The sequence below is a fragment of the Dipodomys merriami genome, unplaced genomic scaffold (assembly GCF_024711535.1).
Source record: "Dipodomys merriami isolate MVZ:Mamm:240054 unplaced genomic scaffold, mDipMer1.0.p SCAF_384, whole genome shotgun sequence".
NCBI classification, from domain to species: Eukaryota; Metazoa; Chordata; class Mammalia; order Rodentia; family Heteromyidae; genus Dipodomys; species Dipodomys merriami.
The window spans coordinates 716,420-732,282 of record NW_027205426.1 but is presented as its reverse complement, the minus strand read 5'-3'; the positions used below and the strand labels follow the sequence as shown (position 1 = coordinate 732,282).

Below are 15,863 nucleotides of genomic sequence, written 5' to 3'. Positions count from 1 at the left end.
TGTCCTGCCTTCCGCCTGGCCTGGCCCTGCAACCCCAGAGTCCTGGCAGACGCACCCCAGTGCCAGCTCTGCTGCCCACAGCCTGCCCCTTCTCCTGGCCCCACTGGGACGGCTCCTCCCTACGACATCCAACACGTCCCACGCCACACCACCCTCCCTTCCACTTCCGCTTCTTGTGACTCTGACCCAGTACTGAAACCATAGCCATGGGGGGAAGGGGGCTGTGCTCTGACCCTGGGGGTCATTTCGGGCTTAACTGGATTCCTGAGACACAGTGGAGGGGACAGTAGAGGGAGGGAGGGAGGACAGGCAGGAAAGGGAGGAGAGAAAGGGAGGGAAGAAGAAGAGGGAGGGAGAAAGATGGAGGGAGGGCAGACAATGAAGGACAAGAGGGAAAGGAGGGAGAGGGGGGAAAGGAGGTGGGGAGGAAGGGAAGGAAGGGAGGGACGGATAGAATGACAGAAAAAAAGGGAGGGGGAAGAAGGAAAGGGAAGGGGGAAGAAGGAAGGAGGGAAGGAAGGGGGAGGAAGGAAGAAAGGAGGGAGGGAAAGAAGGAGGAAGGAAGGAAAGAAAGGAAGGAAAAAAAAGAAGGAAGGAGAGAGGGAGTGGCGTCTTCCCCAGGCTCCACAGGCCCGGCTCAGTCTCTGGGCGAGGGGACCCCAGCAGCCTGCGGTCCTGGTCTCTGTGAGGCGTGGGCAGGAGTCACGGCGGTGTGCCACACTTTCTACCATCGTTATTATTAGTACCTTTTAAGTGGCTGCATAAAGAGTCCCATTGAACGAAGCGGTTGATGAACGCAGTGTGTCTTGGTCCACGTCCTCTCTCCCTTCCTCTCCCCCTCCCCTGCCTTCCTTCCCCTTCATTTTCTAGGATCCACAGGGGATCCTTGGCAGCCTCTCTCCCTCTTTCCCCCTCTCTGTCTGCCCCTCTCCCCTCAGCCCTGCTCTGCCCCACAGGAGGCTGTGGGAGGGGCCCCGACGGTGCGGACACAGTTCATTTGCTCTCATTCCCACTTCCCCAGTGCCTTCCGTGTCTCAGGATGGACGGAGTTTGAACCGCTTGGCCTCGTCCCCGGGACATCTCGAGTGTGACAGGGCCCCAGGTCAGGAGTGGGCCATGGAGCCCATCCACGTGGGAATCGGATGGTCTCTCCGCACAGAATGTCCCTGCACGCCTGGTCACCATGGCTTTCCTCCCTTTCCTTCCCCCAGTGACCCGGAAATGAACACCCATGTGCAAATGGCTGAGAGGAAGTTGGGGGAAATCAGCTAATGGATACAGGGGAACATTTGTGGGGTTTTGGTTTGCTTGCATGTATTTGGTTTTTACCCACTCAGATGTTTCTTTTGTAGCTTTAATCAGGGCCTCACTGACCCCCAACTGTCCCAAGACCCACAGGAGTTGTTCAGCAGCCCAGAGCTGGGTGCTGGATGCTAGGTGCTGGGTGCTGGGTGCTTCCTGCTCAGCTGGAGCTGTGCATTAGGAAAATGGAGAGAGCATTACCCTCTCCCAGAGAGAACGCCTCTCCCCTGGGCCGCTCTCTGTCCAGGCCTAGCGCTCCTCCACCAACACCAACACCTACTTGCTTGGATCTTGACTTATTTTGGCTGTTCTCTGCGTGTGCCAGGGGGTTGTCATGGAGACGGCACCCAGCCTGTGGCGGGCGGGCGGCCCAGAGTTTGATCTACCCCCCCTCCCTCCCTCCTCCAACCCCTTTGATAATTGGAAGACACCAAACGTGGCATTTCTTCCAGCTACTTTTCTACCCCTCTCCTTCAATTACAAGGAATATGTGGGTATTTTAGATTTACCTTCCTATCATCACAGCCGCCTGGTGGGGAGGGGGGGGGCGGTGCGGATGGGCAAGGACAAGGCCTCGAATGCTAATTACCCCTGGCTCTGCCCAGGCACCCAGGAATCCGAGGGAAGTCAAGCAGGCGCTCATCAAATTAACTCCACCACACTTTCCCGGGGATTAAGCCTTTGCCGAGGTTCGGAAAGATGTATTAGCGACGCCTTTCTGGCTTCCACCCGGACTGGCTCTCCATCTGTCCATCCGTCCATCCATCCACCCGTGTCCGGGCGCTCCCTGCAAACTGGAGTTGGACCCGTTTCTCCCCCCACACCCCCATGATCATCCAAGAAATGATTTGTGGTGGGCCTCAGAAAACTGCCACCCAAACTCTCCAGAACTAGGCCAAATGTGGGGACCTCCCCCCCCCGGGGTGGGGGAGGGCCTGGGGGGGCGGCTCCACCATAGAAAGCCACTCCCCTCCCTCCCCCCTCTCTGGAGAGATGTTTCTTTCCTTTCTCAAAAAATGAAAAAGAAAAAAAAAAAAAGAATCTAGGAAACAAATCCATACCGGATCCCTTCGTGTGGCCTGGCTTCTTTTCTGAAAAGAGTTAGCGTATCTCAGTGTCAGAAACTAAACAAGTTCCATTGCTTTTTGTTCCCAAATGAAGGGGTTTACCTTGGTAAAGAGCGCTGAAGCATCCATTAATTTAGCATGTGCATGCAATATATTTTATATATCATAGGCCTTGTGTTTATTATATATCAACGTCATTATATTCACTATGTGTGCATACTATATATGCATAGATAATATGGATCTATCTATACATCGATGTGCTGGTGCTTGAACTATGAGCCTTGCACTCTTTCTAGGCTTTTGTGTTCACACCTGGTGCTCTTCTACTTGAGCCACAGCTTCACTTCTGGCTTTTTGGTAGTTCGTTGGAGATAGGAGTCTCATGGGCTTTCCCATCTGGGTTGGCTTTGAACCACGATCTCCAGATCTCCGCCTCCTTAGTCACTAAGATACAGACATGAACCCCCAGTACCCAGCTTAATCTTGTATTTTTTTAATTCAGAGAATAAACTTGGGCATTCTGTGCCAAACCAAGATAAACTCCCCTCGCCCTCCTAAAAACTCTTAACGGAGCCAAAGAAAACATCCAAGCTGTTGTTTTCTGCCTCTCACAGGGATTATAACTCTATAAGTGATTTCCTTCCCAAGTGTGATCTGAGAGCTAATTCTTCTGTAAGTCCGGTCAGCTTACTACTTACGTCCCACAAGGTTTGACTTTGTCCATGTCTTCTTCACTTCTGGGGGGCTGGTCCCTGTGAACTATGACAGGCTGGCAGTCCCTGGAGGATGGGGTTTTCTTGTTTTTTTTTTTTTCTGTGAGTGTCTCTGCTGACTGGCAGCGCGGGGTCAGTCTCTCTCTTGGGTCCACAGAGAGCCCATGTGCTCTAGTGTGTTTTCCTCGCAGACCTCGGCATTGGTGCCAGGCCCAAGGGAGGATGAAAAGCAGTAGATGGAACCCTGGTTGGTAAATAGAAATGCAAGCACTAATCGTGATCCCCGGTTTGGAGGCCTTCGGGCCGGGGTGTGGAGTTTTAGTTCCACCATGCTAGAAATCCACGGGTCTTGGGGGTTCTCCTCTCCCACTACCGTGGGCCTCTCTTGGCAGGGAAGTCTGTGGAAGGAGGGGACACAGCTTCAGAGCCAATCAGAAATAGGTGGCTTCAACTCCCAGGGTTGACAGCCGGGAGTTCGCCTTGATATAGCTATTACATAATCATCATAGCATACACTCTCATCTTATTTTATAGCACTGCTATGAGGATTTAAAATCATGTAAAATACCCAGAACAGAGCTCGGCAAATGTTGAGTGGGTGAAAGCATTGTTGGAGATCGTCTTCCTATTATTATTATTATTATTATTATTATTATTACTATTATTACTATGCGGGCAGAGCTGAAATACGACTTCTAAGCCATCTCACAGATGTGGTAGTGAGCTGTGAGCCTCGCTCACCTTGGGGAGACAGAGTCGGGAGGTGTGTGCTGGGGAGTAGGAGAGAGATGTCGCTCAGCATATTTTGTGGATAATGCTAATGTGTTGTTGACTTTTTCAGCAGAAAGTTTAGTCTCCTTTCATTCATGTGTTACAGATGACATTACAGCAGAAAGGGAGGCGTCACACTGTACCAGAATTCTGAGAGGCATCAGGCAACAGACAGAGGAACCCAGCTTAGACCCCACATGGTTAAGTTTGACTCAATACCAAAACATTATGATAGAACAGTCCAGAAATATTGAACCAGAGGGCCTGAGGAAGGTTAGGACCCTGCTCAGGGCTGTCAAATTCTTGACCTGGAAGATGATCACGGATGCTGTGGCTGCCAGATAAGAACTCAGAGAGAAGGACTCAGATTGAGTCCTGATGGGCTCAAATTAGGGAAGATGGAGTTTAAATGAATAGAAAGAGAGGGCTGACCAGAGGTCTAGGAGGAAAACCAGCGTGTCATCTTTCATGCATGGAAGGGCCAATAAATTTGGGAGTGTCCGCTGTTTGAAGTTGTACAATGTCACGAGTAGTGACGGGCGACATACTCCTGATTTCTGTTCTGGTGACTTTGCTTTGATTATGGATGATGCTGTGAAAAGTCTCAGTAGAAAGGCAGAAGCAAAAGCCAAGATCACCTGGGTGAAGGAGTGTGTCTGGTGGGAAAATAGAGACGTCCTAGGTCAGTTATTCTGTTTTAAGAATTAAGAACAGGTAGAAAATGGAACTGTTCTTCAGAGGAGTTAAAAAAAAAAAAACTCTGTAACTGTCCCTGGTCAACAAAGAGTTAATGGCATAAAATACAGTAATTTCAGAAGCATTAAAGAGCTGGTTTCCATGGAAACATCAACCTACAGAGGGAGGGAAAGAGCCAGGTCCCTTGACCAATCAGAAACAGTCTAGTTCTAGCCCTTGACCCTGACCAATTAGAAACTAGCCCAGCGCTAGCCCCCAACCCAGACCAATCAAAACCCAGCTCAACTCTAGCCCCCAACCCTGACCAATCAGGAACAGCCAAGCCCTTCTGTGACCAATCAGAAACCAGCCTAGCTCTAGCCGTTCCCCGCCCCGAGTCCCCTGACCAATTAGAAACTAGCCCAGCGCTAGCCCCTGACCCAAACCAATCAAAACCCAGTTCAACTCTAGCCCCTGACCGTGACCAATCAGAAACCAGCCAAGCCCTAACACTCAGGATCCCATGGCCAATCAGGAACATCTGAGCTCTACCTTCCCTCCCCCTGCAAGGAGCAGGATTACGTGGTTCTTTCCACCTCCCTGTGAAGAAGAGCTTGGGGTCCAGGGCTGTCTTTTGCGGGGTGGGGGTGGAAGAGAAAACATTAACTACCCATAGAATATGGGGGGAAAGTCAATGGGTGTCTTGAACCTAGCAAGTAAATGAATGAGCCATTCTGATCTCTTCTCTCTCCACGTGCATCTGGTTGGGGACAGTGTGCTTTAATGGACTGGGCTTTCAAACAAGGCTTCTTTCAGAGGCTCGGAAACCCGAGGCTTTGGCCAATGCACTCTGGGCACCTTTGCTTGTGTAACTGTGGTGCTGTAGGCTCCTGACTGAAGACTAAGTTTTGCTTTCAGAGGTGTATTTCCTGTCCTACTGAGGCTCAAAGCCTTGGTCTTCTGTGTGCTTGACGTGAGTGTTCTACCTCAGAGACTGGGTTTTCTGTCAGAGAAAGTCCTTCGTGTTATCCTGCATCTGTGGCGCCATCTCCTCTAAACACCGAGGGGCATCCTGGGTCCTCTGGGGGAAACTTTGTTTTACCCTTGGAATATTCCCCCTCCCTTTCCCCTCTTCCTTTCCACCTGCCCTGTAATCACCCTTAGGAATCTCTTCTTGAAGAACTCTACCAATTACCAGAAGACTGGGCTATAACTGCCCTTTCCCCAGAGGGACGGTTCTTCCAGGTGTCTATCCTTCTCCCTGTAACCAAAGCTGTCACTCACCCCAGAACCATTCACCTCGTTTTGCCCCTCCCCCTCCACTTTAGTAGCACTGTCTTAGGGAGAATTTGTGACATTAGCATATAATAGCTCCCAAGAGGGTGGGAGCTATGGTGTTTGCCACGTGTTGATTTTATTGATGAGATAAGGAGGAGTACAAAGCCGATCCCCAGGGAGGAATGGGGTAATGGGGGCTCTTTGAGATGGGAGGGGAATGTGAGCTTACCTTTGCTATCTGTATGAAAGTTTCCCTGGTAAGGAAACAGCAAACCAACCAACTTCCCAAGGGTCAGCCAGCCCCGGGGCTGGGAGGAAAATGTCTAGACAGGCAGCATTTTGAGAAAGCAGAAGATGGAAGCGAAGAGGAAAAGGTCCTTATTTCTTTTCTTTGGGATTGGACCCAGGGCCCTTGGTTTCCCGCCAAGGTGTATACACATGCAAGGTTTCTTTTAATACGATTGAGAGTTCACAGGTGGAAGGCGTCTGGTCAAAGCTGAATGTTCTAGAGAAATCTCTGCCAGTTGCTCTTCAGCCGGTTTTGGCAGACCTCCCAAGTGGTGTTGGCAACCCGGGAGCAAAAATGAACATCACGCAGAGACGCTTGTACCCTAAAGTTTCTCATAGGCGCAGAGAAGGTGCCATGTCCTGCCTGGTAGGTGGTCAGCTGACCTTCGACTTGCCTGGAATATTTTTTGGCTGGAGATAGGAACTCCCAACTTGGTACCTGAGGCTTTTTCACTCAAGGCAAGTGCTCTACCACTTGAGCCACAGCGCCACTTCTGGTTTTTTGGTGGTTCATTACAAATCAGAGTCTCACGGACTTTCCTGCCCAGGCTAGCTTTGAACTGCGATCCTCAAGATCTCAGCCTCCTGAGTAGCTGGGATGACAGGTGTGAGCCACTGGTGCTTGGCTTCGCTTGTTTATTTGTTTTGTTGTTGTTGTTACTTTGTTTTTTGTTTTTTACAAAAACCAATATGTTGAATTGAAACTTCTTTGTACAACTACTCAAAGATAGTGAATAAATAATAAATAAGTAGACGGGAGGGAAGGTGAGGAGGAGGGCAGGGGAGGAGAGAAACTGAGACTAAACACCATGCAAGGTCACACAGCTGTGTTGATGCAGGATTTGAACAGGGGACCTCAGTGGTAGCTGGCTCTGAAGCAATGCACCACTTCACTGCCTAAGCATGTGTGTGTGTGTGTGTGTGTGTGTGTGTGTGTGTGTGTGTGTGTGCACCTGTATATGTATTAGTGCACATATGTGTGTGTTCTACCCTCTAGCCATGTGTGTGTGTGTGCATGTGTGTTCTATACTCTGTAGCCATGTGGGTGAGCATGTGTACATGTGTGTGAATTCTATCCTCTGTAGCCATGTATGATTATGTGTATATATGTGTGTGTTCTGCCCTCTGTAGCCACCCTACACACACACACACACACACACACACACACACACACACACACACACACACACGTCACTTAACTCGCTCTGTCTCTCCTTTGGTTTCCCAAGCCTTCGGAATGCTGCCCAGCCTTTCCACACTCTTCTGTGTAAGAGGCCTGACCAGTGGGTTTGACCCCAGATGGACCTCTAGGGGGTGCGGGGGTCCCCAAAACCATCCCTGTCCCCCGGCTAGGGGCCTGTCATTCTGGAGGAAAGCGAATTCTCTGCCTTCTTATGTGTGCCAAACTAAACTTTCTGGGTGACTGTCAAAAGAGGGGGAAAAATCCTCCATTTTCTCTCATTTCCAGTAAAATGGATTCAAGCCATTCACTCATGAAGCAGAAGGCAAGTTAGCACTCTCAGGGAAAAAAATATTTCATTGTTAGATCCAGGAGACTGAAGAGGGTTTTTTCCTCTGTAAAAAAAAATGGTGAATCGACAGACACATCACCACATGCCCCTTGAAATGCAATTCTAGCCAGTACCCGTGGCTCACGCCAGTCATCCCAGCTACTCAGGAGGCTGAGCTCTAAGGATCACAATTTGAAGCCAGCCTGGGCAGGAAAGTCTGTGAGACTCTTATCCCCAAGGAACTACCAGAAAACCAGAAGATGCAGTGGCTCAGGTGGTAGAACACTTGAGCGAAAAAGGTCAGGGACAGTGCCCAGACTCTGAGTTCAAGCCCCAGGACCTGCACACACACACACACACACACTCACACACACACACACACAATTCAGCCCATCTTCCTGGAGTGAAATGCATTCCTCACTAGCAGGAGAAGCAATATCTGAAACGTTTATTTGTCAGTTTTCAGGACACTTCAATATCTCATTAACGTAACTCCGCTAATTTAGAACTTGAATAACTCAACATGGACCGGCCCAGACTGGAACCTTCTGTGATGTATGGGGAATGACTTGCAAAATAAATGCCGATAGCAAAACCGCTCCAGCCAGAAAGGCTTAACTCATTGGAAGACAAACTATTTTTAATCCGTCTCAAGTAATTTTAAATTAATCCTGCAGTCTGCCCTTTAAGTCTCTCCCCAGCTTCTCAACTATATGTCATTTTGTCTAAAATAAGAGAACGGCTTTAAAAAAAAAAAACAACCTAGTATTTCTAATTATTTTGTCTCACGTATGATTTAATGCTGGTACGGATGACACCTCAAAGGAAATATTTAAAATCACCTCCAAATCCCTTTTGCCTGCAGAGAGGCCTTTGCTGACAAGATCAAATAATTCATCGCCCTGGGAAGATTGTCACACGCACCTGAGCCAATGACAGGCCCAGGGCCTGAGCCCAGAGGTCACATGACCAGAGCTGTTACTCATACACAGGGTACTGCACTGCTCTGTGTGTGTGTGTGTGTGTGTGTGTGTGTGTGTGTGTGTGTGTGTCTTCTTCTCTTCTTGCTTTATTTTATTCTATTCTTATTTTCTTCTGGCATTTTAAGGCATCTCAGCCTCTTCATCAGTTCCAATGCAGGGTAACTGATGGCCGGGCCGGCTCCTGGCTTTGGTTCTAAAAGAATCCATCAGGAAATCCAGACACTCCCCCATCGCCCACTGTGTTGACCATCGGTACACTGTGTTGCTCATGTAGGATTCGTCTTGGTAATTATCAATTAAGTTTGGAAACAATCGGACGTCTCTAATGGCAGACACAAACCATAGCATCAGACATCTAATTTATAAAATGACTTCGCGTCTCTTTCCTTTAACACCGGTCCCTAATTAGGTAGCTTCGAACATTGTTTTTGAAGGCTATCATTTCCCATCCAGAGGGGAAATTGTCTTTGCTGTTTCCAGAGAAAAGGAGTATAAGTAATTGTAGTGTCTACCGGCGTGCCCCCTCTTCCTAAGAGAAAGATTCGTGGGCTTGCTACCAGATGCTGGAGCTCAGTAACATAATAACTACCTCAGTATTAACCAGAAGAGAGGAGAGGTGACAGATATATGAACTCAGATATATGTGCTCAGCTTTTTGTACATGACCCATAGCATCATGTTGTACGCCTCAACAGCACACAATAAAAAGTAATTTAAACCAGGTGCTGGTGGCTCACACCTATCACCCCAGCTACTCAGGAGGCTGAGATCTGAGGATTGCAGTTCAAAGCCAGCCCACCCAGGAGAGCCTGCGAGACTCTTCTCTCCATTTAACCACCAAAAAACTAGACGTGGAGTTGTGGCCTGAGTGTTACAGAGCCAGCCTAGAGCACAAAGAGGTTTAGGGACAGCGCCCAGGCCCTGAGTTCAAGCCCCAGGACCACACACACACACACACACACACACACACACACACACACACACACACACACACACACACACACACACACACACACACACACACACACACACACACACACACAATGTGTCAAAACAGCTTCCCTGTTGCTTCCCATGTCAGGCAAACGAGATGGTTCAAGCCAGCCTGGTCATTTCACAGATACAAGCCTCCAAGGCCTACACCAAGACGCCACCCAGAATCAGGGTTAGACATTTTCTTTAAAGGCAGAAATCTTGTAACCTGAGGGTGGCGAATTCAATCCACCTTCCCAGAGCCCTGATCCTTTTCCGTTTAACTTTTACTAGCTAAAAAAAAAAAAAACAACAAGAAGAAGAAGGGGAGCTGTGGAAGTCACCACCATAGTAGGGCCCTGAGTGGGGCCTATCTCTTCCTGGCCCAGTCATCACATCTTGGTAAAACTGCAAAGCCTGTGCCTGGTGTCCTGGGGAAAGAACTGGTCCAGAAGAATTGCCCTCCCCTCCCGCTCCATGGTGGAAGATTTCAGAATCTGTGCTTGGGCGGAACGTGTGTCCCCGGGAGCTAGAGCTTCTGTGCACGGGAGGAAGAAGTATTCACAGAATTGCAAAACTACCAGGGGGGCTTTTGATCTTAACTCTTTATTCAGCAATTTACATACCGTTTTGTGCTCTCTCTCTCTCTCTCTCTCTCTCTCTCTCTCTCTCTCTCTCTCTCTCTCTCTCTCTCTCTCTCTCTCTCTCTCTCTCTCTCTCTCTTTCTGTGCCAGTCCTGTGACTTGAGTTCAGGGCTGGTGCTCCACCATGTTTGGCTTTTTGTTAATTCACTGGAGATCAGAGTCTCACGGTCTTTCCTGCCCAGCCTGGCTTTGAACCGTGATCCTCAGATCTCAGCCTCCTGAGTAGCTGGGACAACAGGTACGAGCCACCCACACCCAGCTTTGTGACTTGAATGTTCAAAAATGTGCAAGTAAAGCAAGATCTTAGTACCACTGGCTGTTTCCAGGTCTTCTGGAACGTTCAGTGGATGAGCATGACGTTTGCATCCTCCCCGTCCAGGGACCCCATTCTCCAGTACTTCCTTTCGCTCACCAAGGCTCAAAACGAAGTCAGTTTCTGTTCTGTAGATACTCAGGTCATGCCAATGTACTCTTTCCAGGATCCTTTCATTCATTTGGTCATCAAGGCAGGGAGAGTGAAACCATATCTTCCTCCAACAGAGAGAGCTCTGAGATTCAGGTCCAACGTTTCACATCCAGACGTGACCACTTCCAGCCGGGAGCAGGTGCTCATGCCTGTCATCCCAGCTACTCAGGAGGCTGAGAGCTGAGGATCGCGGTTCAAAGCCAGCCGTGAGACTCTGATCTCCAATGAACCACCAGAAAACCAGAAGTGGCGCTGTGGCTCAAGTGGTAGAGCACTCGCCTGGGGCTGAAGAGCTGAGGGACAGTGTCCAGGCCCGCAGTTCAAGCCCCATGACCAACAAAAACGAGAAAAGTAACCTCCTCCATTTCACGGCTGCCCAGTCTTCCTCATCAGCTATTAGGCGGGCTTGTTCTACTTTTGGAAGGGCATCCATGCCCAAGGCTAATACATATATTTTTTTTCAGGCTCTTCACTAATAGCTAAATAGTGTCATATCACAGGACATTAATCACTCAGTTAAAAAAAAAAAAAAAACACTGTGCATGATTAATCTGTCTGTTGCCGAAGGGTAGAAACACTGTAAGATACTTTGCTGGAGAATGTCCTGGATGTTGTCAGGAGATGGTACCTAGAGATCGGTTAAGTTTAAAATACTCTGAGATGTGTTTGGATATGAGGGAATGACCTCGCGGAGCTGGGAGGTGGAGGACACTCCAGAACGAAGGACAATGTCTGCATTCTAGAACAAGAACCACCAGGGAACTGCATTTCCTCAACTCTCAAACTTCTCAACCTCCACACGCCAATGCCACGCGCCTCCCTCCACACACGCGTACACACCCAGTGTGCACCACTGATCGAAACTTCTCTCTTGCAACCAGTCCATTACCTTCTGCCACGAACGGTGTCTTTTAAATGTGTTTGATCAAGTGAGAATTATTTAGAGCTGGGCTGTTTAGCCCAGATAACACATTTCCTCTCCTTCTTTCATTTTCTCCTTCCCCTTCCCTCTTTCCTTCCTTGACTTCCACCCTCCTTCTGTCTTCTTTTTGTTCATTCAAAAAAAAATGAGATGAGGCTGAATTCTTTTCTGTGTTTTATAACCTTTCTCTGAAGAGCTCCAGAAATTATTCCACACAGTCCATTACTGTTAGCGCCAGGGCCATTATCTCTTCCAAGATAATGGCACCGAGCACTTCAAAGTGTGGTTTGTTAGTTTAAAATGTCTGGTGCTCTGGTGATTATGCTTCTTGGGTTGAGTTCTAGAGAGCTCTCGGTTTGAGTTTGGGTCCTTTCCTTCCAGCTCATGCTGGGCTGGGATCTCGGGTGAAAGGTTGCTCAGAGAGCTCAGGAGACTCTGGGCCGGGGTTCCAGGCCCAATATGGGCAGCCATGCTTTATGGACTGGGGGTGTTTGGGGCGAGGAGGGACCTGAGGCCATGACCGGGGTCCAGGTGGAGGAATGGACGTGGAACCCACGTGATCAGAAAAGCCCGGTGGGGGGTGGGTAGGGGAGAACTGGGAACCATGCTAAGTGTCACCGCTAATCCCAATTGGGAATGGAACATGGGACAAATAATTGAACCCTTTGGTGCTTGAGGTTCCTTTCCAAATCAAAATAGGTGGTGAAGCTGAGAGTCTGGTGGCTCACACCTGTCATCCCAGCTACTCAGGAGGCTGAGATCTGAGGGTTGCTGGTTCAAAACCAGCCAAGGTAGGAAAGTCCATCAGACTCTTTATCTCCAATTAATAACAAAAAAAAAAATTTAAGCTGGAAGTAGTACTGTGGCTTAAATGGTAGGGCCTTGAGTCAAAAGAAGCTCAGGGACAGTGCTGCCCAAGCCCTGAGTTCAAGCCCCAGGACTGGCACTTAAATTATAAGGGTTACATGATCAGTGTCTTCAGATGCTTAAAGAACTCTCTTGGGGAAGAAGGAATTACACCAAGGCTACGAGCTATCTAAAGACGAAAACGAGGACCAAAGGGTTCTAGAGGAGTAGAAAGTAGAACCCAGTTTTCAAGTGAGACCGAGCCACCTGGCTATGGGGAAGCTTTGCCTTGAGGATGGGTGCTGTGCTGAGTAGCCCTGAGGAGGGAAGTACTCAAGACCAAGGGAGAAAGTCTCTAGCAGTGACAAATGGCAGCCAGGTGCTTGCCAAAGTCTGTCCTTTCTAAAGTTCTAGGGCTCTCTCCCCTTTGGGGGGTCCCCAGCGTCCTGACCTCCATTAACCTAATAGCACCTGGAGGAACCCAGGGAGCTCCCATGTCCCTGGGAAACCCCCCAAGCCGTTATCAGAGCCCCCCGACCCCCTGCTTGTTAGCTTAGCAAAGAGACGCGGCTCCCAGGCAGCGTCCAGCCCAGAGCTCCGGGACGCAGCCAGCACTCATCAACGTGATAAAGGGACATTAATCACCAGCCGTCCAGTGGCGCTAATGATCCTGACCATCTCCCCAGGGAACGGGCCCTGGGATGGGCCTCGCTCACATCGCACTGGTCACCGGGCTGCTTGGATGTGGGACTCCAGCTGGCCAGAAGAGATCGTACTGATCTCCCTCTTCCTGCTCATTTATGCCTGCAGCCCCCCAGAAATGGCCCCTTTCCCTCCCCTTTTCCCACCCCCAGGGGTTTCCTGTTACCCAGGGGGAGGGCAGGGGCTCGGGACTCTGGTCTGTGCAGTGGGATCTCTCTAGCAGATTCCTCTGATAATGCTTAGGAATAGGGGCTGTGCCAGACTCTCAGAGAATGGGGCGTGCACGTGTGTGTGCATGTGGCCTGCGTGTGGACGCTTGTGCATGCAGGCAGATGTGTGTGCTTGTGTTGGTTGGGTGCACGCTCACTTTCTTTCCCTTCACCTCTTTGGAGTTAAGAATTGTGAGCAAGGGGCTGGGCAGGTGGCTCAGTGGTAGAGCGCTTGCCTTGCATGCATGAGGCCCTGGGTTTGATTCCTCAGCACCACATAAGCAAAAAGAAAAAAGCCGGAAGTGGTGCTGTGGCTCAAGTGGTAGAGCGCTAGCCTTGAGCTGAAGAGCTGAGGGACAGCGCCCAGGCCCAGAGTTCAGGCCCCACAACTGGACCCCCCCCCCCAAAAAAAGAATTGTGGGCAAGCGCTTCATGAGAGCTACTGTGCCCCAGGGGCCATGGTGAATGCTTAACTTAGTTCTTATACGTCCCAAGCACCGTGATGAGTGCTTAACATAGTTCTTCCTGTGGAAGCCTCTCTCCTTATCACACTTTCTGCACACGGGGTTGGGAGGATGCTGAGGTTTCCAATGTGCAGTAGTGGGGGGCCAAACTCGGAGCTGTAGACAGAACCCCAACCTAGTGCTGTTTTCTTTTTTCAGTTACTGTATTAATTCTTCCCACTGTGGTTCCCGCCGCGATGGGGAAGATGCGGATTCCTCGGTTGCCCACGCGGGTGGGTGTGTGCCTGGCGCTGTTCCCCCGTGGTGGCCGCGTGTCGGGTCCCCCACCCCAGCCCCATTCCACCTGCTTCGCGCTCCTTAACACGCATGTCTGTGTCTCTGCAGGTACCTGATCAACGTCACGTTCGAGGGGAGAAACCTGTCGTTCAGCGAGGATGGGTACCAGATGCACCCGAAGCTGGTGATCATCCTGCTCAACAAGGAGAGGAAGTGGGAGCGGGTAGGACATCACCCCGATTCCCAGGCCAGGCTGGGGGGTGGGGGGGACCTGGGAGTGCGTTCCCCACAGGCACTGTGTGTGCCCTGCGCTCCGGTGAGCTCTCCATGTAGTGCTCCCCACCCTCGGTGGTGGCGATGGCGTTCGGATCCTGAGCTGGCTGGACTGGGAGTGTGCAGGTGCACCAGCAGCATGCGTGGTGGAGGGGTGGAGGGGGGTGTAGTTTCACACATGGGGGGAGGCGTGGACATGACTTCACAGACGCCCAGGTTGAGCATCGCGCTGACTTTTGAAAAGTCACTGCGCCAGGCTTGTTGTTGTTTGCGTGTCTGTCAGTCCTGGGCTTGAACTCAGGGCCTGGTCCGCTGTCCTTGAGCTGTTTTTTGCAAAAGGCTGGTGCTCTACCACTTGAGTCACAGCACCACTTCTGGTTTTCTGGTGGTTTATTGGAGATAAGAGTCTCGAGGACTCTCCTGCCCAGGTTGGCTTTGAACCGTGATCCTCAGATCTCAGCCTCCCGAGTAGCTGGGATGGCAGGTGTGAGCACTGGTGCCCGGCTACACGTTTTTATGTGGAATGAATTTGCACAGGTCCCCATTGGAATCTACTAAAGGAAGTTGGTATATGGGGAAAGCGCCCGTGGACTGGCTGAGATGGAGGAGCATTTTCTTACTGGCTGGGCGAGGCCTCACACTTTTGGTCCGGGCTGACCTCGGGCCTCCGTCCTCTCCTAGCCTCCCTCCAGTACACCCACCTTGTTTGCTGAAATGGGGTTTCCCTAGCTCCTCCTCCTAGTGCGGGCATGAACTGTGCTCCTCCTGCCCTTAGATTCCCACATAGCTAAGATTCCAGGCATGAGTAGCCACACCTGGCCGCTGTCCCCCTCCTGCATCATGAGGGCTTTTTTGGGGTTTTTGGGGTACAGGGAGGGTTGTGATTCAGTGCTGACGTTGGGGAATTCTCCAAGAGCTCAGCATCTAGGATTCACAACTCTACTGTAGAGCCTCTATGTGAAGGAACATCGGATCTTAGCCTCCCAAGCAGCTGGGATTACAGGTGGGCGCTACTGGATTGGAACCGGTTCTTTTGGAAAGACTTGTCGTCTGACCCATGTGGTGTCTGGTTCTGGGAATTGGGGAATCGGGGCAGGGCTTCCTACATTGCACTCAGCGAAACCTGGACGGACATGACCCGAGTCCATTCCCCTTTGTAAAATGGGGGTTTTCATAATGCTGCTCATTGTAAATACTAAATGAGATTTTTAGAAGCAAATGCCAGTATATAGTGATCAGGCCATGGTCAGTATTCAGCAAATGTGGACTGTGAGTCACCCTCCTTTGTGTGCACCATTTTGGGTGTGGGTGTGTGGGTGTCAGTCCTGGGGCTTGAACTCTGGGCCTGGGCTCTGTCCCTGAGCTTTTGTGTTCAAAGTGGGTGCCCTACCACTTGAGCCACAGCACCACTTCAGCTTTGGGTGTTTTTGGTGGTTCATTGGAGATAAGAGTCACCCAGACTTTGCTGCCCACAATGCTCAGATTTCAGCCCTCGTTG

General features: G+C 50.3%; 1 protein-coding gene across 2 annotated transcripts in view; it reads left to right on the top strand.

Moving 5' to 3' along the window:
* The window catches only part of LOC138805078 (glutamate receptor ionotropic, NMDA 2B-like), a 191,083-nt gene that overhangs the window by 140,792 nt on the left and 34,428 nt on the right, over window positions 1-15,863 (top strand). For both annotated transcript variants that reach the window (XM_069989655.1, XM_069989654.1), the window contains exon 5: window positions 14,201-14,315. In XM_069989655.1, the coding sequence (XP_069845756.1) occupies window positions 14,201-14,315 (115 nt within the window). The remainder of the gene's footprint in view (window positions 1-14,200; window positions 14,316-15,863) is intronic.